The following is a 26,451-nucleotide window of genomic DNA, read 5'->3' on the forward strand; positions in this document are numbered from 1 at the left end:
CACCTCCCTCCCCCAGCAGGAGCCCGGCCGCCCAGCTCCCCTCCTTACTCTCCATCCCCCAGCACGACCCTGGGGTCGCAGCAGGACGCCCCTCCCTCCCTCCAGCCCCGGAGCCCGAAAACCGCCCCTCCGCCCTCCGCGCACTTGACGGCTGCAGACGTCCCCAGACCAGTGTTGTCCTCTGGGTCTGGCTTCTTTCTTTTAACAGGAAGTTTTCAAGGTCCCTGTACACGGTGGCTTTAGTCAGTACTTCACTCCTCGTCATTCGCTTAAAGGGACCATTACCTCATTCTCCACAAACGACGACGAGTCCACCCCCGCGAGGCAACACTACTCTCCCCGCCCCGTGTCAGGAGGCGCGACAAGAAAATCGCGCCGGCGGACTGCACTCTAACCGACCGGGCTCCCTCGCCCTGCGGTCCCTGCCGGCCTCGGGTCAGAGGGCCTACAAAGTTCGCCTTCCCGGGAAAAACACCCCCTGGCCGCACCGCCACGGGAACCAACTGCAACTCAAGCGAATCCCGCCGCCAGCCACCGCGCAGGCTCCACCCCTCCGGGGCCCCGCCCCGCGGCCCGAGGCGGAAGTGACGCACCGGAAGCGCCCTAGTTCCTCTTGCAGCGGGGGGAAGAAATCAAACCCCCAAGATGGCGGCGGCGTCGGAGGAGCGGATGGCTGAGGAAGGAGGCGGCGGCCACGGCGACGGCGGCCCCTCTTCGGCCATCGGCTCTACCCAGCGACTGCCCCCCCCGCCCCCGCCCCCGGCCCCGCAGCCGGGCTCCCAGGCGCCCCCAGCCCAGGCGCTGGCTCCCGACCAGCTGCCTCAAAACAACACGCTGGTGGCGCTGCCCATCGTAGCCATCGAGAACATCCTCAGCTTTATGTCCTACGACGAAATTAGCCAGCTCCGCCTGGTGAGGCCCCCGCGGGACCCCCGCCGCCCCCTCCGCCGGCCGAGGTCTGGGGAGGGGCGGAGAGGGGAGCGCGTCCCCCGGGGAGGGAGCCGCAGCCGGCTCCAGGACGCGGAGTCCCGGCGCCGGGCGGCGGGGTCATCCCCCCTCCCCTTCCTGCCGCGGAGCTAGGGGGCTCGCTGCCCCGGCCCGGAAGCGGGGCGGCGGCGGGAGTTGGGGCGTCCCAGCGCCGCCGGGCCCGAACGCCGGCTCCGCGGCTCGGGTCGCCGCCTTTTGTGCACCAGCGTCCAGCCCCCGGCCGGGCCCAGCCAGGTTTGGTCGGTCCGCAGGAATCACGCACTGTGTCCCCGCTTCCCCCCCAACCCCGACCCAGGTTTCCCGGTTGGAGAAGATGAAGTAGGGTCGGGGAGGCCTCCACAAACCCGGTGGGGGCTCCGAGGGGCGTGAACGCCATTTGGTGGCCCCAGCTCCCCAGGTGACCAGTAAAGTAGAGCCCACCGAGAGCGCGTCCGGCTCGGCCTCGCCCCGACACTTCCCACCCTCGGGGAGCACCTCGCCCCTGGACAGGGTTGGTTTCTCTTGCAGTTCATTTTCTAACTAGTGACTTACGCCCACCCGCCAGCTTCAAATCACAGTAGTTCAAGTGATTGATAGAAAGGAGGAATTTACCTCGCTCCACACCGTGGACTGAAGGTTTGATGAATGTCTTAGTTCAGTTAAGATCTTTGGCTTCCTGTCGGGGAATTTATCCTTTAAGTGGGAAGGAAATTGAAGGAGGTGGACATTTTGAAGGGACTCTGTGCCGACTCTGTGTAGGAGCTCAATCTGTGCTTGGGATTGTTTTTAAGAGGACAAAGACATATTTCTGAATGTAGTGTGTACAGCATTTTCTCGTTCGTGTGCCACATTTTAGGTTTACACCTCCAGTTTAAATTCGATTCTAATTGCGTTTTGGAAGGGAAATCATACTTTTTAAAGAAAGTTTATTAATTTTGATTCAAACTGATGACCAGGTTTCTCTTTTCTAGTCAGCCCAGCAGTTCTACCACGCCAGTCTTGCAGAATGGAAGATACTTCAGTTGAAAAATCGTTTGTCAAAATTGATTGTCCCTGCATTCCCCAAACATGTCATCCTAGAATTCCGTGTAGAATCTTAAATAGTCCGATTTTTATGAAGGGTGATGTTTGCTCAAGATTCATGCTGTATGTTCACAGTGTCTGGAAATTAGGCATAACATTTGATTGAATTGAGCCTCTCAGCCAAACAATGGCTTTGTAAAGCTTGGAATATTCACAGTTCTGTTTTGTAAGTGTTGGGGAACACTGGTTTTTTGTTCTTTTGTCAGTCGTTTACCTTTTTAAAAATTAAAAACATTTTTGGGGGGGGGACTAGCTTCTTAGGACATCCCACTGTTTATTAATGAATGACATCTCTTTCAAGTGAAATACTCAGTTGCATTCTTAATTTTAAAGCAGTCATCTCTTCTAGACTTTTAGGGTACAGATTTGTGGTTTCAAACAGATTTTTCATAAGGAGCCCCTTACCATCCCCTGTGTCCCCCCCCCCAAAGATTCTTAAGTCAATTTTATGTCCTAGAGAGGGTCTTTCCCCTCTGGTTTAGTAATGAGGAACTATTTTCTTATTCTTTTGTTTGCTTAAGGTTAATAGATAATTTGTAGATTAAGTGGATAATCTTTTGTGGCTATTTGGAAATGTCTTTGGTTTCAGATTGATCGGTTTGGGGTCATAAGGTACAATTCAGGTAGCATTATAAAAGAAAGATTTTTTTCTTGCCACTAGATGTCAGCATTAATTTAATTGTGGTCTCTTAATGACTTTGGCAGGGTAGAAACAGTGCCTGCTTCGTGCTTTCCTTATATCTAAAGGGCTCTTTGCCAGAAAAAATCAAGGAACATTAGTATGTATGCTGCTATCTGGAGTACACGTTACTCCAGCTCCTTTCATTTTAAGTTTTGTTTGTTTTTTTTTTAGTGGGATTAGGCTGGATATGCTTGGAAGAGAGTGATACTAATTAAGAATAGAATTAGTTTCCATAACGCTAAATGTCAGCAGCTCAGTGGTTGCTGAACTAGTGTATGTATTGTTTGGATGTTTCAGGGGTTTTTTTCTCTCCGATTTACTTACTAGGGACTCAGTTGTCACTGTGGTTAGCACCTAAATTAGAAGACAGACACATAAGCCATGTACTCATTACTCTGTATTTTCTTTAAAAGATGTGCTCTTGGTTGAGATTGCTAAAATAACATTTTTCAGTTCTTTGTGTCTTCAGTTTGGTTGATGATAGTCTTTGCTTCCTGTTGCCATGAATAATTGAAATTTGACTCTCCAGTTCTTTCCAAGGGATTATCCAAATGCCTTATTGAATTGTTGGTTTGTTTGTTCATTTTTCCTGCCATTGATGCTCCAAAAATGTATCCAGAGCCTAGAAATCTTGATTACACAGAAATAATGCTTTAAATACTTAACTCTTCCAATGTATTTAAAATTATTTGACGGAACACAGCTTTTGAAGTGATAAAACTTGTACTTTGAGTTGTTTTTTCAGTAAATCAGACAAATTTGTGCTGATACAGCGTTAGACTGTCACCTAGGCCCTCTTGATAGGGTGAGAGTTTTTGAAACACGTGGCAAAGGTTAAGAAGTGAGGTCCTACCCCCAGTTCAGGAGTGTATCTAAGCCAAGTTTGAGCGTTTGACTTTGATTTGTGAGCATAGTGTTCTCATTCACTGAAATATGAATATGGAAGGCTTTTTAAAAGCTGTTTTAGAGGTATCCTATGAAATTTTTTCCTGTATGGTTTGAGCTTCTATAAATTTAATGGAATCCTATTAGTAGTTCAGGACATAAATATGACTGAAGGTTAAATTCAGAAGTCTTGCTCATTATGTGGAATGAAATTTTCTGGTAGGTAACAAAATACCTATATACTTTCATCCTGAGATACTTCAGAGCACTGTAGCTAGTTAAATTTGTTACCCATTTATAGTTCCTTTTATATCTTTTGTTCAAACATGTTAGAAAATTTTAGAGAACGTTGATTGGTAAGAAAATGAGAAACCATTAACTTCTTTTTTAATAGGCCTGCTGTCTTCCTTACATCTCTTGCTGTGTGCCAGTAGTTTTCAATTTTTTTTTTAAGATTTTATTTATTTATTTGAGAGAGAGACAGTGAGAGAGAACATGAGCGAGGAGAAGGTCAGAGGGAGAAGCAGACTCCCCATGGAGCTGGGAGCCCAATGTGGGACTCGATCCCAGGACTCCAGGATCATGACCTGAGCCGAAGGCAGTTGTCCAACCGAGCCACCTAGGCGCCCCAATTTTTTTTTTTTTTAAACCTCGGGACATCTTTATACTCTTAAGTTACTGAAGACCCTAAGAGCTTACCTTAGAAAATTCTAGAAGACGCTGGAAGAGACAGTATATTCTTCATTAATTGCCAGAAAATTGTTGTCATGTGTTGTGTTGCCACTGGAAAAGTCCATTGTATATTATGGAGGAATGAGAGTAGAAGTGGCAAATAACGTCTTCGTATTATGAAACTAGTTTGGCCCCACAGACTCTCAAAAGGATCTTGGGAATCCCAGGGGTCCCTAGACCACACTTTGAGAACCACAGCTCTTTCTTTTTTTTTTTTTAATGATTTTATTTATTTATTTGACAGATAGGGATCACAAGCAGGCAGAGAGGCCGGCAGAGAGAGAGGAGAAAGCAGGCTCCCCTCGGAGCAGAGAGCCCGATGTGGGGCTTGATCCCAGGACCGTGGGAACATGACCTGAGCTGGAGGCAGAGGCTTAACCCAGAATGTCTTTTTAATCTAGAACATTCTCCCTACTTTTTTCATTCTTGGTGCAGTTGGCTTTTCGAAGAATCAGGGCAGATGGCTTATAAAATGTTCTACAGTGCAGATTTGTCTCATTGCTTCCTCATAATTGACTTCTGATTTTTGAACTTTGGAAGAATTCTAGAAAGATATAGACTAGCACCATCTCTCTAATTAGAGAACACCCCCTAATGTCCTTAAAATCTCATACTGCCTCAGGAAGTCCTACTTGAGACTAGTGCCAACATTTTCTGTAGCAGCAGAGTGTTAGTTGAGACCAATCAGTTGAGAATTGTTAGGATAATTGTTTCACTCTGTAGAGCTGCAGATCACTAAATTTAAAAAGATACTAATTAGAAGCCTGAATTCTTAATTTCATTTTTGCCACTGCATAGTTTGACTTTGTACACGTTACATAATTTCTTAAGGCCTCCATGTTCTCACTGTAAAAAGAAAGGAAAGGTTCTGGTGTCTTAAGTTCTTTCCAGTTTGAGGGTTATTGGTAAGTGGCCTAATCTTTGATAATAGCTTCTGCATTAATTGGAGAAAAGCATCAGGTATTCAATTCATTTGAGAACTGTAAAGCACTAAATAAGGACATGAAAAATCCGAACCTATTCCAACATTTCCTGGATTCTGAGATACAGTTTCGTGTTTTAGGATTTTTGAAATCAGAATGCATCTTGATCAATTTGTATGTATATTCTGGCAGTGCTTCCCCATCCCTCCGAAGAGCTTTTATTGACGTCTTAAAGTCTCTGCAGCATCTTAAACAAAATCAAAGAAGTCCACCCTTTTATATTTCGTAGCCTGTGAGCCCTCTGAAAAAGAAATGCTGCCAATTATTGTAAGACCATTCCAATGTCAAATGTTAAAATCTGGAAAGATATGGATCTTAGAATCAACCGAGATTTGACACTAAGATTAGGTTTCATAGGAAAATTACAGGTTTCACAAATTTATGGCATATGTGTCTTGCGTTGTTAAGTAGGACCATGGTGGCACAAGAAATCAAAAAAGATTCCTAGACAAAGTGAACAAAATATTTCATTACTACTTAGGTTAGAAAATGATGGAAGAGGGTAAACATGGCAGTTTAACTCTTCAAACAATTAAAGAAAAACCACATCTCTTCTAATTAGAACAGCAGTAACGGAGGAGCCCAAACTGAATGTCTCCACTGGAGACTAGTATTCCGTGAGCTCCCTGGTATGTTGATAAGTATCTATTGTGCTGATCTCTGAATGCCATGATAGTTTTTGACATAGTCATCATCTTGATATATTAGACTCCAGAATTTTATTTTACTGTCTTGGGTAAATGACCAGATTGCTAGGATTTTTGTTGTATTTTAATAACAAGTAAGGTAAAATTTTTTCCCGTCAGTTTTGGGAAAACAGGAGGTCACAAAGACAGACAAATGAGAACAGAACCACAAAAGCTGAGGTCAAAAATATTTTAAGCATTAATCAATATTGTAAGAAAAGAACAGCATTTAATTTGGTATTCTTTCTTTCCTGGATGTTCAGTAAGCCATGACCAACAGCACAAAAACAAAGATAAAGTAAAAGTAGATCATATATATATATATATATATATATATATATTCTTTTTTTTTTTTTTTTTTTTTTTTACCTAAAGTCTCAGTACCAGTACTCGTGACAATGTTTATTTAGGAGTGGGACAGTGGTTCTTAAAGTTTAGTCTTGGGCTCCCAGAGCAGTCCCCAAGGCCCTTTCAGGGAGGGAGTCTGTAAGATCTGAAGTCTTTTCATTATAGTTTTAAGTTGTTATTTCTGCCTTTCACAAGTAGACAGTGGAGCTTTCCAGGAGCTCTGTGACATGTGATGATGTCAGCATACAGATAACTCATGAAACATGTGCTTGTGTGCTTTCTCGAACTAAGGTAATACTTCAGTAGACTGGATACGGAAGCAGATATGGCAGTTTATTTCTGTTCTATAAAACTACATATCAAAGAGATTTGCAAAAATGTAACTCTAAATATTTTTTTTCTGAAGAGTTATTTTTCCTTTAAAAATTATTTATACTGGGGCACCTGGCTGGCTCAGGCAGAGGAGTGTGCAACTCTTGGTCTCAGGGTCATGGGTTTGAGCCCCGGGATGGGTGTGGAAATTACTAAAAAACAAATAAACTTTAACATGTATTTATGTTTATATTTATTAGTTTTATTAATGTCTTTTTTTTTTAAGATTTATTTATTTATTTGACAGACAGAGATTACAAGTAGGCAGAGAGGCAGGCAGAGAGAGAGGAGGAAGCAGGCTCCCTGCTGAACAGAGAGCCTGATGTGGGGCTCCATCCCAGGACCCTGAGATCATGACCTGAGCTGAAGGCAGAGGCTTTAACCAACTAGCCACCCAGGCGCCCCTATTAATGTTATTTTTTAATAGACACTGACCATGTGTTGACTGTTGACAGCTGGTTTGGTTTAGTTAGAAATAGATCCCACCATATTCTAAAATATAACTAGGAATTACTCTTAGTTTCATTACTTAAAATTTGTTGTTTTTATTTCTTTTCAAATGGAAAAGAAGTGTTTTCCTTAATACCTTTCATTTAGTGTGCTCTGATTTTGGAACTACATGGTGTTTAATACTGTAGTATTAAAGCTTTCATTAATAAGTATTACAGCTTTTGTTAGCTTCAATCCAGTTTGCCAGAATTTTTGTCTGTGTATTCTCAGAGAAAACAAACATTTCAGTTTCAGCAAGTATTTGTCAAGCATTTGTGCCGGGTGCTAGGAGAGAGACAAGCATAGGCCTTGGCCTCGATCTAGATTTATTTCAATGTCTTGCACTTTAAATATCCACACCTATACAGTGGGAACTGACATTCAAGTTGATGCCTCCGAGTCACTGCAAAATCCTCAGGAATTGAAGAACAAAAGGATTTTGTGCACCAGGTTTTATTAAGATAATACGTATTTCTCAGAAATACGGCATCTCTGGAACAACATCTTCCAGTTAGTACAAAGTTAAACAATTTAACATAATTTTTACAGAGCACTTTAGAGTTTATCAAAGTGATTTTAGTGTGTATTGTTTCATTTAATCCTAATGCTACCTCTGTGAGTTAGGTACTATCCAATTTTACAGAAGGCTGGCTCCAGCTTTATTGAGCTGACTTGCTCAAGAACACATAAAAGTTATGTTGAAATTCAGGTGTTCGGACTTCCAATCCTGTGCTTTTACTGTATAAAAACATAGTTTTCCTTAAGAATTCAAAATAGTCAAGGTTCTGCTCCATATGTTAAAATATTTGATATTATGGAAGACAGGACAGTATTTAGTAACTCTCCATAGTTAACCCTGGCTTGTAGAAATAAGTAAGAATTCTCATTCTGGTTATAGCTCACAAACTTTATGAGAGGTTGGGCATCAGTTTGAATACACATTTTGAGCTACCAGAGAACTTTCTTTTTTCAAACCATTAAAAACTTTTTGAATATCTTGTTTTATTGATCTTCAGGACTACATTTTCTGACCATAGTAGTGGGGATACATTCAGAACATGCAACCAATAACTAAAATAAAAGTAAAATTCCTTGCCTACACATAGTATTAATTTCTTAACATAATGCCACAAGAGTTATAAAGCAGGAGGGGTTCGCCTCACTATACACCACACGTTACCATGTGTACTGATTTAGAGATTCAGACCGCAAACTGCGGAACAGTACTGGCACAGAGAACTTTCAGCTAACAGGAGTCTAAGTTAATTGTCTGTTATATATTTGGGTTTTATCTGTTAAAATTCTCCCTTTTCCTTCTTTCTTCCTGTAGGTTTGTAAAAGAATGGACTTGGTCTGCCAGAGAATGTTGAATCAGGGATTTCTGAAAGTGGAGAGATACCACAATCTATGTCAGAAACAAGTTAAAGCACAACTTCCAAGGTACGTTGTGCCTAGTGCTGGCAATAATTTACAAGTGGGAATTTTCTTTCCCTTTCTTGGTTGGGGTTTTTTTGGATTTTTGTCTTTAAAGTAATGGCTATACCCGACATGGGGCACCCCTGTTGTTTTGGGGTTTGTTTTTTTTAATTTGGGTAAGTCTACATACTAAATGGTTTCCAAGTTTTTATAGGGAAGGGTACCTAAATCACAGTAAGTGATTTTGACTATGGTTCGCCCACTCTAACCATTTCTGTTGAACATTATACTGGAGGTTCTAACCAGGGCAGTTAGGCAAGAAAATGAAATTCAAAGCTTCCATATTGGAAAGGAGGAAGTCGTTTTTTCTCTTTAGAGGTGACAAGATCTCCCATATATGTGATCATATGCATAAGGAGTCCTGTAATTGTTAGAGCTCATAAAAACTCAGCAGGGATATGGGGTGCAAGATCAATGCGGGAAAGGAGTTGCATAATTGTGTTAGCAACCAATGATCCAAAAACAAGTTAACTGCAGGATGCAGGGATGGGCAGGGTGGGTGAATCGGAGTGGAATCTCCGCAGGCTTCCAGTGATGGAATGAAAAAGTCATGGGGATAAAAAGTACAACACAGGGAATATAGTCCATGGCAGAATAATAGCATTGTCTGCTACACTTGGGATGAGCATGGCATAAGTTAGAAAAATGCTGAAGCACCATGTTGTACCCCTAAAACTGCTGTAGCACTGTGTGGCAACTAGACTCAGAAAATAGGGGCAGGGGCCTGGCTGGCTCAGCCCCAAGAACATGGGACTCCTGATCTCTGGGTTGTTGAGCATAAATCTTACTTAAGAAAAAAAAAATCCATTTACAGTACTGTCAAGGAGAATAAGATACTTAGTAATGACTAACAAAAGAAGACTGGTCTGCTGAAAACCACAAAACATTGGTAAAAGAAATAGAAAGAGACTTAAATGGTGTTGAATGGAAAGACTTTTTGTTCTGAAGGTGGCGGTTCTCCCCAAGTGGTTGTGCACATGCAGTGTAAGCCCTGTCAAAATCCTAGCTGTGGTTTGTGCGGAAAATGTCAGGCTCATCCTACAGTTCCATAGAAATACAGATGACTCAGAATAATCAAAACAGTCTTTTTTTTTTTTTAAGATTTTATTTATTCATTTTACAGAGATAGAGATCACAAGTAGGCAGAGAAGGCCAGCAGACAGAGAGGAGGAAGCAGGCTCCCGACGTGGGCCTCAATCCCAGGACCCTGAGATCATGACCTGAGCCGAAGGCAGAGGCTTTAACCCACTGAGCCACTCAGGCGCCCCTAATCAAAACAGTCTTAAAAAAGATCAACAAAGGTGACCGAGTCCTGCGCCTTTCCAATATCAAAACTTACTGCAAAGCTGCCGTAATCAAACCAGTGTGGTGTGGGCATAAAGACAGGTGGTTGCACAGGTGGAGTGGAACCAGGAGGATGCACAAGAAATCCTTAGATATGTAGTGATTTTCAAGCCAGATGCCAAGACAACTCGATGGGGGAAGGACTAATGCTTTCCCCAAATGATGCTGGGTTAGCTGGGTGTCTGCAAAAGAATGGAGCTGGGCCCCTTCCTCATCCCGTCTACAAAAACTAACTCCAAGTAGACTATAGTCGAAGTGTGAGTGTCAGGGCTCCACTGTAAACCCTCACATGGAAACAGTACTGACCTCCATGGACTTGGATTCGGCAGTGGTTTCTTTGCTATGACACCTAAAGCACGAGTAACAAAAGAGTAGGCAGACTGGACCTTCTCAGAATTTAAACTTGTGCCGCAGAGGATGACATCAAGATGGTGAAGGGACAGCCCACACCAGGGGAGAAAATCGTGAACAGCTCAAATAACCCAGTGAGGGACCTTGATCCACGTACTATGCGGAACTCATAGAGCTCAACAATAAAAAAGACACGGAACCCAGTTTAAAAGGGGGCAAAGGATTTGAAGAGACATTTCTCCAAAGAAGAGAAGCTGAAGGCTAACTAAGCATATGCAGGGTGCTCAACATCAGCAGTCCCCAGCCGGTAGCACTGCAGATCAAAACACAGATAGCACACAACACCCACTTGGATGGCCAGAGTAAAGAAGACCAAAAAAATCTTGGAAAGGATGTGGCCAAATCAGAGCCATCATAAATTACTTGTGCGATTGTAAAGTGGTTCTGCCCTTAGAAAACACTTTGTTCCTCGAAAGACTAAACACAGAATTAACAAATGACCCAGCGTATATTCTATATACATAGAATATATGTATTTCTAGGGCACCTGAGTGGCTCAGTGGGTTAAAGCCTCTGCCTTTGGCTCAGGTCATGATCCCAGGGACGTGGGATCGAGCCCCGCATCGGGCTCTCTGCTCAGTGGGGAGCCTGCTTCCCCCTATCTCTCTCTCTTGCCGCCTTGCTGCCTACTTGTGATCTCTGTCTGTGAAATAAATAAATAAAATCTTTTTTTTTTTTTAAGATTTTATTTATTTGACAGAGATCACAAGTAGGCAGAGAGGCGGGGGGTGGGGGGAAGCAGGCTCCCCGCCGAGCAGAGAGCCCGATGTGGGGCTCGATCCCAGGACCCTGGGATCATGACCTGAGCCAAAAGCAGAGGCTTTTAACCCACTGAGCCATCCAGGTGCCCCTAAATAAAATCTTAAAAAAAAAAAAAGAATATATGTATTTCCATTTCCGTACATATTTCCATCTCTTTTGCTACAAAAGAGATGGAAATATAGTCACGCCAAAAACGTACGTGAGTGTTCTGTGTCACATTATTCATAATAGCCAGAGAGTGGAAACAGCCTAGAAGTCATCACCTGATGATCAGGTCCTCAGAATGATGCCATGTCTGTATGACAGAAATGTCAGCAGGCAGTGGAGAGGAATGGATATGCGCTCCAACATAGATAAGCCCTGAGAGCTGTGCTACGTGAACAAGGATAGACCCAAAATGCCACATATCCTACGACTCCAGTTACCTGCCATGTCCACAACAGGCAGATCCGTAGAAGCAGAAAGTACACCAGTGGTTGCCAAGGGCTAGGGAATGGGAGTGACTGGTAATAGTTACGGGCTTTCATTTTGTGGTCATGAAACGTTGAGAAATTAAATGGTGGTGGTGGGTGCACAACTCTGAATATACCAGAAATCATGAAGTCACATACCTCCAAAGTGAATTTTGTATGTGAAGTATTTTTCAGTAACACCTGAAAAGTGTAAGTGAGCTAGGGGTGCCTAGCTCAGTGTGGCTCAGTCAATAAAGCCACCAACTCTTGGTTTTGGATCAGATCGTGATCTCAGGGTCGTGAGATCGAGTCACATATTAGGCTCCCCGCTTAGCGCGGAGTCTTCCTGAAATTTCTCTCTGCCCCTACCCCCATTCTCTGTCTCTCTTTCTCTCTCTCTAAAATAAATAAACAGTTTTAAAAAAAGTTTATATAGAAGTTTAAGTAAGCTGGTTTTATGGGTAAAAACATATGTCCCTTGTTCACATACCCCTGTGTAATTCTTCCATTTCTCTGATTTTTTTTTTATTCTAATGGCCATTAGGCTTGATACAGCAAAACACAAAATAAAAAATTAAAAAAAAAAAACGGATTCCCCTCTCCCCTATAATTTATTAGTGAGTGCTAGTCCTTGGCAGGGATTTCTGGACATAGCGATTCATTGATGATTTCGGTTAAATCATGACCCAATTGTAGGTATCAAATTCACAGGTAAATATTAGACTGTTAGAAATCTCAGGAAGGGAGCGCCTGGGTGACCCAGTGAGTTAAGCCTCTGCTTTCCGCTTAGGTCATGATCCCAGGGTCCCGGGATTGAGCCCCACATCAGGCTTTCTGCTCAGTGGGGAGCCTGCTTCCTCCTCTCTCTCTGCCTACCCCTCCGCCTACTTTTGATCTCTGTCTGTCAAATAAATAAAATCTTTTAAAAAAGAAAAAAGAGGTCCCAGGAAGTCATTTTCTCTGCTTGCCATTTAGTTCACAATATTACTTTCATGCTTGCTTTTTTTTCTTACTCCAGGAGGGAGTCAGAAAGAAGAAACCACTCGTTAGCTCGTCACGCAGACATCCTTGCTGCTGTGGAAACAAGGCTCTCACTGTTAAACATGACTTTCATGAAGTATGTGGATTCCAATCTCTGTTGCTTCATCCCAGGAAAGGTAAAATAGAACTGCTTTCCCAAAACAGCTAGAGTGCACTACTTAAAGTTCTATTATTGTTAAGCGATTGTTTAAATGTCAGAATTGTACCCATCTTTCTGGAATGAGTTTCTGTGAATGGATTTGTTTAGTTTCTGTGCAGTAACTGATAATAAGTCCATATCATACATGACCTTCATGTTTAAAAGTCTCATTGTGAAACACACAGTAGATGCTCTGCTGTTCTTTAGAAAAGCTTGTTAGGAATTCGTGCTCAACTCCAGTTAACAAACTCTTTCCATAAATAGGAAGAGAAAACAGAGTTCCTGCTGAAAAACACATTTGTGGGCTTTTACTCTTTGTTTAAGATTGACAGCAAATAAGTCAGGTACTGTCCCTGCCTTCAGGATTGTTCTAATTTGGATTTGGGGGAGGTGGAGTAGGAGGGACAAGCTGGTTTTTGTTTTGTGTGAGAAGCATTTCATGGAGACACTTTAAATACTTCCAGATTCAGCGAGAATAGACAGTTACTGGATAGCAGCACAGGAGTAGTCTTATTGAACCCAGAAGTCAGTCTGTCGTGGCGTATTTACCGTCCCCAAGTTCACAACGTGCTACTTAAGATACTGCCTCAGTGCTTGTGGTATCTTGCTTCCTGATTGGAGAATAAATTCAGATGAAGTCTCTTCGTATCGTATGTGGAAGAGGCAGAGGTGGATTGAAAGGTCCTTTTGGTACTTAGTTGATGCTAGCAAAAGATTCCCTTATGGTCGGAGCTAATCAGTTCCTAGAAAAACTGGAATGTTCTCTTTTGGTTATTTCCGTAGATACTTAACAATATTCTATATTTAACAATATTCTGTATTTCCTCCATTTTCAGTTTTCTGTGATGTTTATGGAGGGGGATCCTGTTTCTTATTTTATTTGAAATATTCTTCAGTATATCTCACTTGCCTCCTGTTAGCTACAAATTCTTCTATGGAGTACTTAACTTTAAAAATTGGTTCTGATTCTTACTCCATATTGCATCCAGATCCCATGTACAGGCCTCATCTCTCAAGTGATCTGAGAAGTTCATGGAACTAGTATAGGTTGTCCCCTGCTGCCTCGTGGTTTTGTTGCTTATCTCATTGTTAGGAATGTCAATATTTGAGAAACATCTTAGAGTTTTCATAACCTCAGAAACACTTCAGCCAGTTATTACGAACGAGAGTGGAGTAGTGTGTGCTCAGTCCACACGGGCCGCAGAGCTGAGATGCCTAGTACTTGACCTTTACAGAAGGGACGGGTCTTTCTGGGTGATCAGGATCATGTGATTGGAATGCTGGTCTTGACTGTCTGAACAAATAAATCCAGTTGAGTCCTGCTGGTTTTTTGCAAGTTTCTGTTGACTCTTCACGTTAATTTTAGGATCAAAATAACAAAACCACGGCGCCATGGAGAATATGTTAAGGTGTCAAGGCTCGGCAGGCCCCCCCAGACATCAGCTCGGGCCAGCTCCTCACTGCAGCCCTTCCTGGGCCCTCAGCGGCACAGCGGTCAAGAAGGAGTTTCATGCCCGGGCCCACCTTTAACCCAGACCCGTCCCCTCTCCCTCTCCCTCGTCACTGCTCTCAAGCTAGATGCGGGAAACACTTCTGTCCTCAGAGCACATTCACGTGCGTGGCCTTGCCTTTCCACACGGCAGTGGAGGGTCTGTCCCTGTACCCTTGGTAAGAGCACCAGGGCCCAGCTGGCAGATGGGTTTGACAGAAGCTTCGCGCCAGCCTGCTGATTCTTCCTTAATAGGACCTGTGTCTTCACAAAAACTCATCCAAAGTTTTCTCCTGTAAACCTGAAAAATCCCCACCCCCCAAAAAAACAAATGATTTTTGTTGGATTCATCTTGAATAACTTTATTTCTTAAAAGTGCCATCTTCTTAGTTTATATTTTGCCTAAAACAACAAACACTGTGTATCCTTAGAATATTACTTTTTTTCTTTTTCTTTTTCTTTTTTTTTAATTAAGTAATCTCTGAGCCCAACATGGGGCTCAGACTCATGACCTCAAGAGCAAGAGTTGTCTGCTTTACCGATGGACCAAGCCAGCCAGGCACCACCCAGAATGTTACTTTTTATTTTCATGTAGCTGGTACTTTTTAGCTTGCTTAGACAAAAATGAAACTGCCAACCTAACACACTTTGTAATTTGGGGTTGTTTTCCTATTTCTCCCCTTTTGCACTTCTCAGCCTAAAAGTCCTCACATTCTGTCTTCAGAACCGAAGGACGTGGCATTTAATCCTCAAATGCAAAAGGAGTACATTCTATAAAATAGTTGTCAGGGACACTTGGTGGCTCCCTCGGTTATGCATCTGCCTTCAGCTAAGGTCATGACCCCAGGGTCCTGGGATTGAACCTTGCATTTGGCTCCCTGCTGTGCGGGGAGTCTGCTTCCCCCTCTCCGTCTGCCTGCTGCTCCCTCTCTCTGTCAGATAAATAAGATATTTAAAAAATAATAATTCTTTCTCAGTGTTAACCTATAATCGTGATCTGGTACAAGGTTTCTATATTAGGTTATTCTTGTGTTCCCCCAGACCCTGCTTCTGGATTTTACTTAAAAGTTCAGGAACTTTTGGGATATCTGGGTGTCTCAGTAGGTTAAGCGTCTGCCTTCAGCTCAGGTCATGGTCCTGGGGTGCTGGGATCGAGTCCCGCTTTAGGCTCCCTGCTCAGTGGGGAGCCTGCTTCTCCCTCTGCCTGCCCCTCCCCCTGCTTGTGCTCTTTTTCTCTCACTTGCTCTCTGACAAATGGGTAAACCTTTATTTATTTTTTTTTTTTTAAGATTTTATTTATTTTGACAGACAGAAATCACAGAGAGGCAGAGAGAGAGGAAAGGAAGCAGGCTCCCTGCTGAGCAGAGAGCCCGATGCGGGGCTCGATCCCCGGACCCTGGGATCATGACCTGAGCCGAAGGCAGAGGCTTTAACCCACTGAGCCACCCAGGTGCCCCTGGGTAAACCTTTAAAATAAAAACTTTTAAAAATTCAGGAATTTTCATACTTGATAAAAGAACTCGTTTTCATGTCTATAGTAAATATTTCATTCACAGATTACTCTTTTACAAGGTACTTAAGTGAACCTGGGTAATATCAACATTATAGTTTAAATTAGAATGCCCAATACATACAGAATTTTGGAATTTTAAACTAACACTTGGGCAAAAAGCATTTTTAAAGTTGTTCTCTGGGGTGCCTGGGTGGCTCAGTCGCTTAAGTGACCAACTCTTGATTTCAGCTCTGGTCGTGATCTTAGGGTCACAGGATCGAGCCCCATGTCAGGCTCCATTCTCAGCCCAGAGCCTTCTTAAGATTCCCTCCGCCTCTCAAAATTAAATATTCTCTGAAAGAGCAATCAAATTTACTCTTAAAAGCAAATGGTAGGTTAAAGATGACAGATTAAATGCATGTTTACCTCAGATTCCTCCCAAAGCTTGTTCTTACAGTAAAGGAGCTAGTTTTAAAAAGGAAAAAAAGACCGAGACCCATGAGAGTGAAGTCAGGAGAGCAGCAGCAACAAAATTCTGGAAGCTGGAATGTACACGAGAAGTGGTAGCTGATTCAGCAGAGCTGAGGAGGTTAAAGCCTAGATGGGCCGTGGGAGAGCTGGGTGGCAGTGTGGTCTGCACAGCTGGCTTCTAGAAAGCTCCAGGTGCGAGTGGGACTAACAAGGGAGGGTGGGTTGCGTCTCTGTATTTAAAAATGATTTAAACCTACAGGTCCCCTCTCCAACTCCAAACAGCTAGGTCACTGCCCTCCTCCTGAGTGAAAAACCAGGTCTTACTCGCGGAAGGGGTTTAGAATGGGGTCTCTGGACAGGGAGACCGTATGGATCACAAGGGCATTAAAAGAGAGTCAGACTGGTTGGTAGTTTGCCACTGTCGATCATGGAACAGGATCAGGAAACTCCTTCTATAACGGGCCAGGTAGTAAGCATCTCTGACTTTGCAGGCCACGTGGTCTCTCTCAGCTCCATGAAACAGCCATGGACAGCATGCGGGAAACAGAGGCATGTGCGTGTGTTCCAGTAAAACATTGGAACAGAAACAGCTGCAGGTCAGTAGGGCTCCAGCTGCTGACCCTGATCACTGTATTGGTATTTTTTTTTTTAAGATTTTATTTATTTATTTGACAGAAATCACAAGTACACTGAGAGGCAGGCAGAGAGAGAGAGAGAAGGAAGGAGGCTCCCTGCTGAGCAGAGAGCCCGATGCAGGACTCGATCCCAGGACCCTGAGATCATGACCTGAGCCGAAGGCAGCGGCTTAACCCACTGAGCCACCCAGGCGCCCTGTATTGGTATTTTTCAACTCTTCTGACAGAAGTCACACTGTACGAAAAATTCAGTGTCCATGTTGGCAGTTCACACATACTGAAGCACACAAGTGAACAGAGGCCAACTGACCATTCTGGGAAATAGAATAGTAAAGAAAAACATGGGTAAGACCCTGTTAATTAAGGCCTTACCAGTGGCTCTGATACCGCTTCTGTGCTCACTGAAACCCAGTGGTTCCCAAAAGTCAGGATATTCAGTGTGAATGATTATGCAGGGTCACAAGGCAGGATTTCCCTGAACAAACTAAAAATCTGAGAATTGGGTTTTGTTAGTTGGTTTTTCATGTTTGGGCCAGGAGGCGGCGGGAGGAACAGCGGTATGGCATTTTGCAGTCTCTTCTTTTTTTCTGGTAACTACATGTCTTGATGCAATTTCACATTTGCACAGAAATTGCAAGAATAGTACAAGGATCTTCCATACGTCTTTTATCCAGATCCTGCATTATTACCTTCTGTCCCGTTTGCTTTTATTCTCTGTTTTATTTCTTCTGAACCATTTCAAAATAGTGGAGATACCATGACCCTTTATTCTTAAATATTCTGATGCAGTTTCTGAGATAAGGGCATTCTCGAACTGAGCTGCAGCACAGTTACCAAATCAGGAAATGCAGGTTTGCTACCATGGCCTCTCTCACTGACAGCCCACAGCACATTTCACCGCTGATAGTGAAACTCGTCCTAGAGACTTTTTTCTCAGTCCAGAACCCAGTCTGCAGTCCCGCTGGACTCTATAACCTCCTTAATGTGGAATAGTTCCTGGGCTTCCTTTGCTTTTGAAGAACATGGGTCCCTTATTTTGAGAAATATTCTTTGAGTTTATTGAATGTTTCCAGAATGTTGTGTTTTTTATCTCTTTTAAAATTGATTTTAATATGAAGACATTCTTAGAACAGTATTATTTGGGCACATTTCTTCTTTTTACTGTGCTGAAAATAAATACAGTCCCCGAACCTTTAAAATGAAAGAAGAAAAATCAATCTGTTCTTGCGTTGACTTTTGCAGCCGCCCCCCTTCCCAGTGTCGCCACCCCGCCCCCCTTGTCATCAGCCCCCCTGCGCCCCCCTTCCCCTCCCTGCTTTCTTGGCACACTGCCCCTCCCCTCCCCTCGTCTCCACCTCTCCCTTCTCTGCCCCCAACCCCACCTGCCCTCTGGGTTAAGCACAGGGGTTCTGGTGAGCTGTCTGTCTGTGTGTTGTTTTGGGTTTTTTTTAAATGATTGATTGATTTGACAGAGACACACACACACACACACACACACATACACAACAAGAGAGGGAACACAAGCGGGGGAGTGGAAGAGGGAGAATCAACCTTCCAAGCAGGCTGAGCAGGGAGCCTGATGTGGGGCTCCATCCTGGGACCCTGGGATCGTGATCTGAGCCAAAGGCAGATGCATAACAACTGAGGCACCCAGGCACCCCAGTGGTGCCAGTTTTAACATGAGCTTAGAGCATTAGAGAAGCATCATATATGGTCATACCGTACTTTGTAAAATATTATCATCTCAGGTTCAGGAGGGGTTCAGCATGCAGCATATTTGAAAGCTGTAAAAACTTTGAGTGGCCAGGGGCTCCCGGCTGGCTCAGTCAGTGGAGTGTGCAATCCCTGGGTTTGAGGCCCATGTTGGATATAGACATTATTAAAAAGATTGAAGGAATGATCTACTGAGAAGTAGAAAAATCATGAACTGTTAGAAATACTTTAAGTGACCAGCCTAAGGCCTGTGATCCCTTTAGTAGACCTCCAGACTTATCGTGCCCTTACATTCCTGCTGCTAAAGTAATTTTCAGAAAGTAATTAAAACCCTTGCAGGGTGAAATAATTTTGAAAATTGGGTCAATACCATGTTTTCCTAACATGTGACACTGTGGCCACCAGTCCCTCTGAATGGTAGAAGCTGTGTAGGTCATCTCCTTCATCTTGTCCTTGGTGCATAACTTTGGGACAGAATTAAGAGAATGGTTTTAATTTTATTGAAAACATGGATTATTCCTCTTGACTACCGTAATCTCTCTGTAACATGTTACCTTTCCTAATGGAAGACTTGAGCAAATGGAGAGAGACCTTGCTTTCACACTATTACCTCAAAGACCAAAAACGGTAAAGATAAGGTACGAGTCAGTTTACAGGAGCACAGTGTATCAGTTGTAGGGATTAGAGCTGAGGCAGGTTCAGCTGCCATTCCAGCAAGAGGACTAGGAACCAGGGTGGTCAGAGCTTTCTCTCCCCCATGTATGTTACGCCTGTGTTTCCCATTGCAGTTACCCTGAAAGTGAAAAGGGGCCTCTCGCTACCCTTTGCTGATAGTGGGAGAGGGGAATCCGAGGAGACCTCATCCTAGTCCATAGCAGGTCTGAAGAGAAACGAAATCTCCGAGGACAGAGTGCCTGGTCCCAGAGCAGGAAGTCTGTTTGGGTTCCTGGGGCTTCAGGAAACCCTCAGGCTGGAGTGAAGTGGATTTGGGTCAGTTCCTCTAGCCCTCTCCGCAGACAGGATTCAGCGTCATAGTTCACTCTCTGGTTTCTCTCGCGGCTTGTATGTCCCTTTTCCTACCACTTATTTCCGCGTCTGTTGCCCTCTGGTTTCCTTTGGAGCAAGAGCTGTACTTTATTCATCCTGATTCCTTAGCCTCAGCACCTGATGCAGAAAATCTTAATAAATGTGCATATGAAACACACGAAGGCTTATGACAAGCCCAAAGCCATGCGGTACAGACGGCATCGTCCCCTCTCTCCCTGTTGAGCCATTTTCTTATAAAGACAAAACTGAAAGTGCTAATGAGACCTCCTTATTGTAGGTGATTGATGAGATTTATCGAGTGTTGAGATACGTCAATTCCACCAGAGCCCCTCAGCGAGCTCATGAAGTACTTCAAGAGCTAAGGGACATCTCCTCCATGGCGATGGAGTACTTTGATGAGAAGATCGTGCCCATTCTGAAGAGGAAGTTACCAGGATCAGACGTGTCCGGAAGGCTCATGGGCTCTCCTCCAGGTAGCTCGTGTGGATATGTTCAGTGTAAAGGAACATTCCTACACAGTTCCCCAACTTGCTTCCCCGCACTCACACTTAGTCGTATATTGTGACCTTTCCTGTGTCTGTAAATAGTGTCTGCAACGTGATTTTTAATGACGTCACTCGTGTAACTGATCCATCGCTGTTAGCACGTTTGTTGAGCTCGTTTTGCAGTATTTAAACTACACTTTGAAGAACAGTCTAGTGGCTGTATCTTTGTACATATCCGTGACTACTGACATACAATAACTTAGAATTTTGGATAAAAAGCTATGTATATTTGGGGGGGGGATTTTGTGGAGTGTCTTTTGTTGTTTCGTTTTGATGTTTCTGACTAGTTAACACCCATGGTGCTAAGACAGAATGAAATATACCAGATAAAACCCCCCAAATTCTTCACGGATTATTCACTTAATTATTTCAGCCCCTAGAGTGGCCGCTGCTTGAAAAGACAGGCCACGTAAGGCTGCTTTGAGCCCTGCCGCTACTTCTTTAGCAGCTCTTTTGCGGAAGTATATCCCTTATCTACTGAAAGACAAAATTATTCAAAATATCTTCAACTCTCACAGATAGTTTAAATCAGGAAAATCTTTTTTAGTAAGACGTCACGTTCTGTTCAGATGAGTTATCTCCCTGGAGTGCTCAGTGGGGTGACTGAGCGGCTGGCTGTAATTGAATCATAATGCCTGTGGCATCTCAGCGTTAATCAGTTATTTATTGAGTACCTATTACGCGCACAGCACTGTACTGTGTCCTGTGGAGACTAAAAGGAAGTGTAATACTTGGTGTCTGCTCTCAAGGATCTTACTATGTCAAAAGGTAAGACATATCCAGACTCGAAATTAAATTATCACTGGTAAGAGAAACATTTTAAAGAAGGGTCCATTGAAATGCCAAATGAGTAGCAGAGACAGGATCTTAAGGAAGCTAGAACCATTGTTGACTGAGAGTTGACAAGAGGTAGGAATTGATCTAAGCCTTGCTGTGTTTGTGGAAATTAGATAAAGGTAAGCAGAAAGAGAAGGAACAATGCATCTGTCTAGGAAGATTATTTATATATATATGTCTTGGCGGGTTTAGGGTAGGAATGGATCCATCCAGTCCTTTCAGAAAACCTTTAAGAGATAACATTTTTTTAAAGGGAGGTTATTTATGATAGTGATTTTTATGGCGATGTTGCCTTTGTAGTCCTTGTCCATTTCCCGGCAATCCATACTTTGCCACGTGAACCCAACCATCAGAATTCAAACTCATTTACTGTTAAGACGGGTGTAGATTGCCAAGAGGAAATGATCAGAAGTGATATTATAAGGCTGTTCCATTTCAAAAGAAGTTTAATGAAGTATTACCAGTAGTGGGAGACATTTTAAGTGATTAATTGACCATTTAAAACCATTTCTCTGCAGTTCCGGGACCTTCTGCAGCCCTCACAACCATGCAGCTCTTCTCCAAGCAAAACCCTTCAAGACAAGAGGTTACCAAACTCCAGCAGCAGGTTAAGACAAACGGTGCCGGCGTGACTGTTCTCAGGCGTGAAATTTCCGAGCTTCGCACCAAAGTGCAGGAGCAGCAGAAGCAGCTTCAGGACCAGGACCAGAAGCTGCTAGAGCAGACCCAGATCATAGGCGAACAGAACGCACGCTTGGCGGAGCTGGAGCGCAAACTGCGGGAGGTCATGGAGAGCGCGGTGGGGAACTCCTCAGGGGCTGGGCAGAACGAGGAGTCCCCTCGGAAACGGAAGAAGGCACCAGAAGCCATAGACTCCCTTAGGAAATCGAAGCGTCTTCGGAATAGAAAGTAAAGTTGGGGGTGGGGGGCTTTCAAGCTCCAAAGGAAGACGCGGTTGAGCAACCGAAGCAGTGACGCCCATCAGGACGCCCCAGAGGCTTCTGGGCTTTCAGACAGAACACAACTTCAACTTGAACTCTCACGGTTGGGACAGTCTTCTCCCGCTTCTCCTGGTTGAACTGATGCACAGAGTCTTTTTACTTTGCAATAGATTTGTACTAACCAGACCTGTCCTATCATGTTTTGAGGAGTTAACTTTTTTCTGTGCAGATAACGTTTAAAAGTAAGTTTATTTGTTCCTGCATATATGCACATTACAGAAGGATCTGAAACAAACCAGTCTGGACAGACTAGAAGTTAAGTTGAATACAGAAAGTGTCCTGTTTCACTTGAAAGAAAAGACCTACTTTTTAAATGGATAGTCTCTTGTTTTAAAAAAAAAAAAAAAAAAAGTTGACTTTTTGTTATAAGTGACCTTTGTCTGGAATGTCTGAAAAGTAGTAAATGCTTTTTGGTATCGAAGTAATGGGTAACTAAAACAGACTTCCATAGTGTTGACTGTAAGAGGGGCCTCTACAGGATTGACTATATATTTTTATAAACTACTGGCAAGGGACTTCTCCAGTTGTTCTACACATGTTTTCAGTTCTCTTCTGGGGCCACGCCCTGCCTTTGCATGGATGCATGCCCGCATCGCCTAGTCAGCTCACGGAAAAAGCTCTTGGCACTGGCATTGACCTTGAACTTCTCTACTTCTCCACCTTCTAGAGCAGCGTTAGCTTATTTGAGCGCCTAACACCTTCCACTGCTACAGCAGCTTGCCTCCAGGGAGGAATTAGTCCATTTGTCCTCCAGTTTTAGGGGAACAAGGGAACACTAAAGCTCATCGCTTTCTCTGTTCTCTGTAGGGTTCAGGTATAGTAGCCAAGGCAAGAACCCCAAACTCCAGGCTCTGTCATTGTCGGACCTCTGGGGACTGATCGTGGCCCTTCCTCACTACCGTGTGTGTTCATGGATCAGCACGTGATCACCACGGGTGTGAGCAGGGGACCCAACTTGTAGGATGCAGTTTTACCACTGAAAGAAAACTCACTGAAGAAAATCCAACTATGAAAAAGCATTTTGATCATTTCATTTCTGGGGGATGACCTGAGGGAAGCTTTTAAATACTAATTTCAAGCTTTCCTTTTCCTACAACTTTAAACAGAAGCTTTAATTTTGTTTGCACTCCTGTTCTGAGCGTATAACTGGAAAAGCATGTCTTGCACTGTTCACCCTTCTAAGCGGTCACTTTAACAACCTCCAAATTGTATACAGTGGTTACTTTCCCCAGTTGTATATTTTTGAGACCTTCATCTATTACTGTCCTCGTTTTATTTTATGTACTAAATTATGTAGTTATTATTTGACTGATAAGTTCTTTTATCAACTCGTAACAGCTGTTGCCATGGGCTTCAGTTATTTAAAATAGGTTTAGGTGTAATATAGAAAATTACCCCTGTCCAGGTGGGAGTTGGACACCTGCAAAAAACCTAAGGTTTGGTAAGTACCTTAGTTGAATAAAAGCACAAGGTTACCACCCTTTCTGCCTGGCCACCATGACACGGTTATGCATCCTTTAATCTCACCAAACGAAGCTTTTTCTTACCCATTTTTAATATTGTCCTTCCATAATACTGTCCTTAGATTTTGATCAATTTTCTGTCTGACTTGGAAACTCCATTTACAATGTAGTATGTTTTCAATGAAGAAAAAAAAAAACATCTAACATCGAAGTGTTTTCATGGTTTGTTGGGAAGGTAATTTTAAAATAAACAATTTCCAAAAAACATTTGTCAGCCAAGATCATCCATAAAAGTCCCCGTCTGGAACTCGTTTTCTCGGCAGGTGTCATTTTTTTAATCCTAGGATTTAGCCATATTGTTCTAACTCTGAAGCAGGCCTGCTGGGATACTCATGGCCATGAATAGTCTGCCTTCCCAGTAAAAGGAAGACTCTTGAGTAACCAGGTAACATGTTTACAGGTTTATAAAGTAGGATCCTTACGCATCAAAGGGGTACAACCTCAGATGATTAGCAGTTGTTCTTGAATTATTTCAAGTTTCCTAGGTTTCTTTTTAAACTGCACCTACATACCCTAAATGTATGTAGAGCCTTCTGTTAGTTAGCATGAGTATTTGGCTTTCGTAGGAAGCATCCACACTATCGGAAGGTATTTTCTGTCTCTTTGTAAAGTCCAAATTTCTAAAAGATTCACTTGTAACTGTCTGTCTGTAAGGCCCATGAGTTGTACCTGTGAATGCACGAATGTTCGTAAGAGTAGGAGAAGAAAGCACTATGGTTCAGTTATCTGTTAAAGTCTTCGATCTTACCGAAGACATCTTGCTTAAGAAAAAGTCAGGTGCTTGCTTTTGGATAGTAGAGTGGCATTGAGGGTTCGACAGATCACAAAGGATTTTCATCAGCTAAAACCGGCAGGCCCCAGCAACACCGCAGATGAGCCTCCCGGATGGGAGCCATCTTGCCCGGGGTCAGACACCCGTGGCTTCACCCGTGACTTCGGCGGCATCTGTGAGTGTCATGTTGTCCTGGAGTGAGATGCCAAGAGTTATTCGGGTCCTGTTTCTCAGAGGAGACTTTGTGTTAGTGGGTCACTCGCGCTTGTCAGTCGATGATGGCACAGTGCCCACAACACAGACCCAGGGGAACAGGCGTCAGTCAGTTCCATGGGGACTTGCCCCCACCTCACCCACCCAGGGCCCTCTGCCTCTCTCCTGCATGGACTCAGCTCGGTTTTCCCCTAATCCCAAATACAAAGTCTTTTTCAAGACCTGAGGTTACTCAACCTCCTGCTTTTTCAGCTCCTTTCTGGCTCTTCAGAGCCTGAAAATATTGGGGCAGACGCAAACGCAGTCCCCGTAACGAATCACACTGTTTTAAAAAACCATTGGGGTGCCATCTGGCCTAAAGCCACTGGTCTTAGAAGCAGCTTTTTGGGTTGGTTTGTTTTTTTTTGTTTTGGGGTTTTTTTTAACGTGTTTTCTGGAGTACTGAACTTTACAGGGGCTTGCCTTAATCTCTATTTAGTAGTTTCAAGGTGTATGCACTATTATTCTATTTGTTAAAATGTTGCAATATTCTATGTAGCCCAGAAGGTGGGTAAAACAGTATGAGTCATGCCTAAATAAATAAGCTAAAGGTGTCACTATAGCTGGATTTTTTTTTGTTTTGTTTTTTAAGAAAAGATGGACATAGGAACAGAGGCTGTGTGTAAGAAGCAGACAACACGGCACCTTGAAAATGCACTATTTTATGCATTGTTTTCTATGCCATTTCGTAGCCTGCACTTTAATCTCCAAAGAAACGATGTGTGATGTCCCACTTCCTGATCAGTAGTGAACTGTTTCCTAAGACAGGGCACTTAATTCTGTTTTACTCAAAGTTTCTTGGAGGTGGATCCCTTCCCTGAGTTCTCTATTTCCTTAGCCATAATATTTTCTAGGATCTAGGAACTCCTGGTCTTGTCTGTTCCCAACAGTGAGAATTTTAATTTAATGTAACATAAAATCTCATCCTTGGTGATCAGCACATTCTTAACCTCCTGCCCTAGCTGTGAGTACCCATTTGTTAGCACTTATCCAGCCCACTCAAAATATCATGGAAGTACGATCTGAAGTCAGGAGTAGAGGCATTCTGAAAAGCAATCAGCCCATATGATGCAGTCTCTCTTGGAACCGGCTATTTCTAATACGTAACGCATAAAGTCCGATCTGACAATGCCATCAATTTCTTGAGACAAGAGACTCTATAACTAGTAGTCCAGGAAGGTTACAAAGTTAAAACTCCTCAGAAATAACAAGTTCCTATAGCCCACCATCTCAGGTCAATTCTTTTCAAAAAATACTAAAGCAATCTAAAAAAAATGAAACCAGCAATCGGTTGACTGCTGCCCACCGTTTTCTTTCTAATAGCACTAAATTGTATTCACGGTAAGTAGAGGCTTAAGTAATGTTGGCCTTTTCCAGCTTCCTGAGAATCTCTGGTCCTCAAGATTCCAAAGTTAAATCCAAATTTCTCCTGTTGTGTCTGAAAGAACCGTGGGATTTCGAAGCATATTGGAAATCTATCAGGTCCACTGCCAAAGTATACTGGTCCATATTCAAAGCTATACCAAAAGTTTAGAAGTGTTTAAAATTCCATTATGTGGTACCATGTCTGTTTACTTATGCTCATGAGCACCAATAAATTACTAGTTTGGCTTCTGGAATTTTAACTGTTACAACCTAATTCAATTACTGGGAGTGAGAAGCACCTCCCGATCACACAACAGGGTACGTGAATAAATGTGTTGTAACCAGTGCTACTTGTTTTCTTTGTATTTCCTGCACAAAAGATGGCAGAGTCCGCTTCTAACGGGCGCTGTGTTGCTAGTGCCCACCGGGGAAGCACAGCTCTGTGTGTGTTTTCCATG

The 26,451-nt window shown here is 43.2% G+C and overlaps 1 protein-coding gene across 1 annotated transcript; it reads left to right on the plus strand.

Moving 5' to 3' along the window:
* Positions 1 to 598: 598 nt before the first annotated feature.
* Positions 599 to 26,339, plus strand: FBXO28 (F-box protein 28). Its single transcript, XM_004761877.3, has 5 exons — positions 599 to 912; positions 8,557 to 8,666; positions 12,690 to 12,828; positions 19,976 to 20,171; positions 21,599 to 26,339. Exons 1-5 carry the CDS (start codon positions 646 to 648, stop codon positions 21,991 to 21,993), a joined length of 1,107 nt encoding a protein of 368 aa, XP_004761934.1. The 5' UTR covers positions 599 to 645; the 3' UTR covers positions 21,994 to 26,339.
* Positions 26,340 to 26,451: the final 112 nt, after the last annotated feature.

Source organism: Mustela putorius, unplaced genomic scaffold, assembly GCF_011764305.1.
Source record: "Mustela putorius furo isolate JIRA1106 unplaced genomic scaffold, ASM1176430v1.1 tig00003942_pilon_pilon_pilon, whole genome shotgun sequence".
NCBI lineage: Eukaryota > Metazoa > Chordata > Mammalia > Carnivora > Mustelidae > Mustela > Mustela putorius.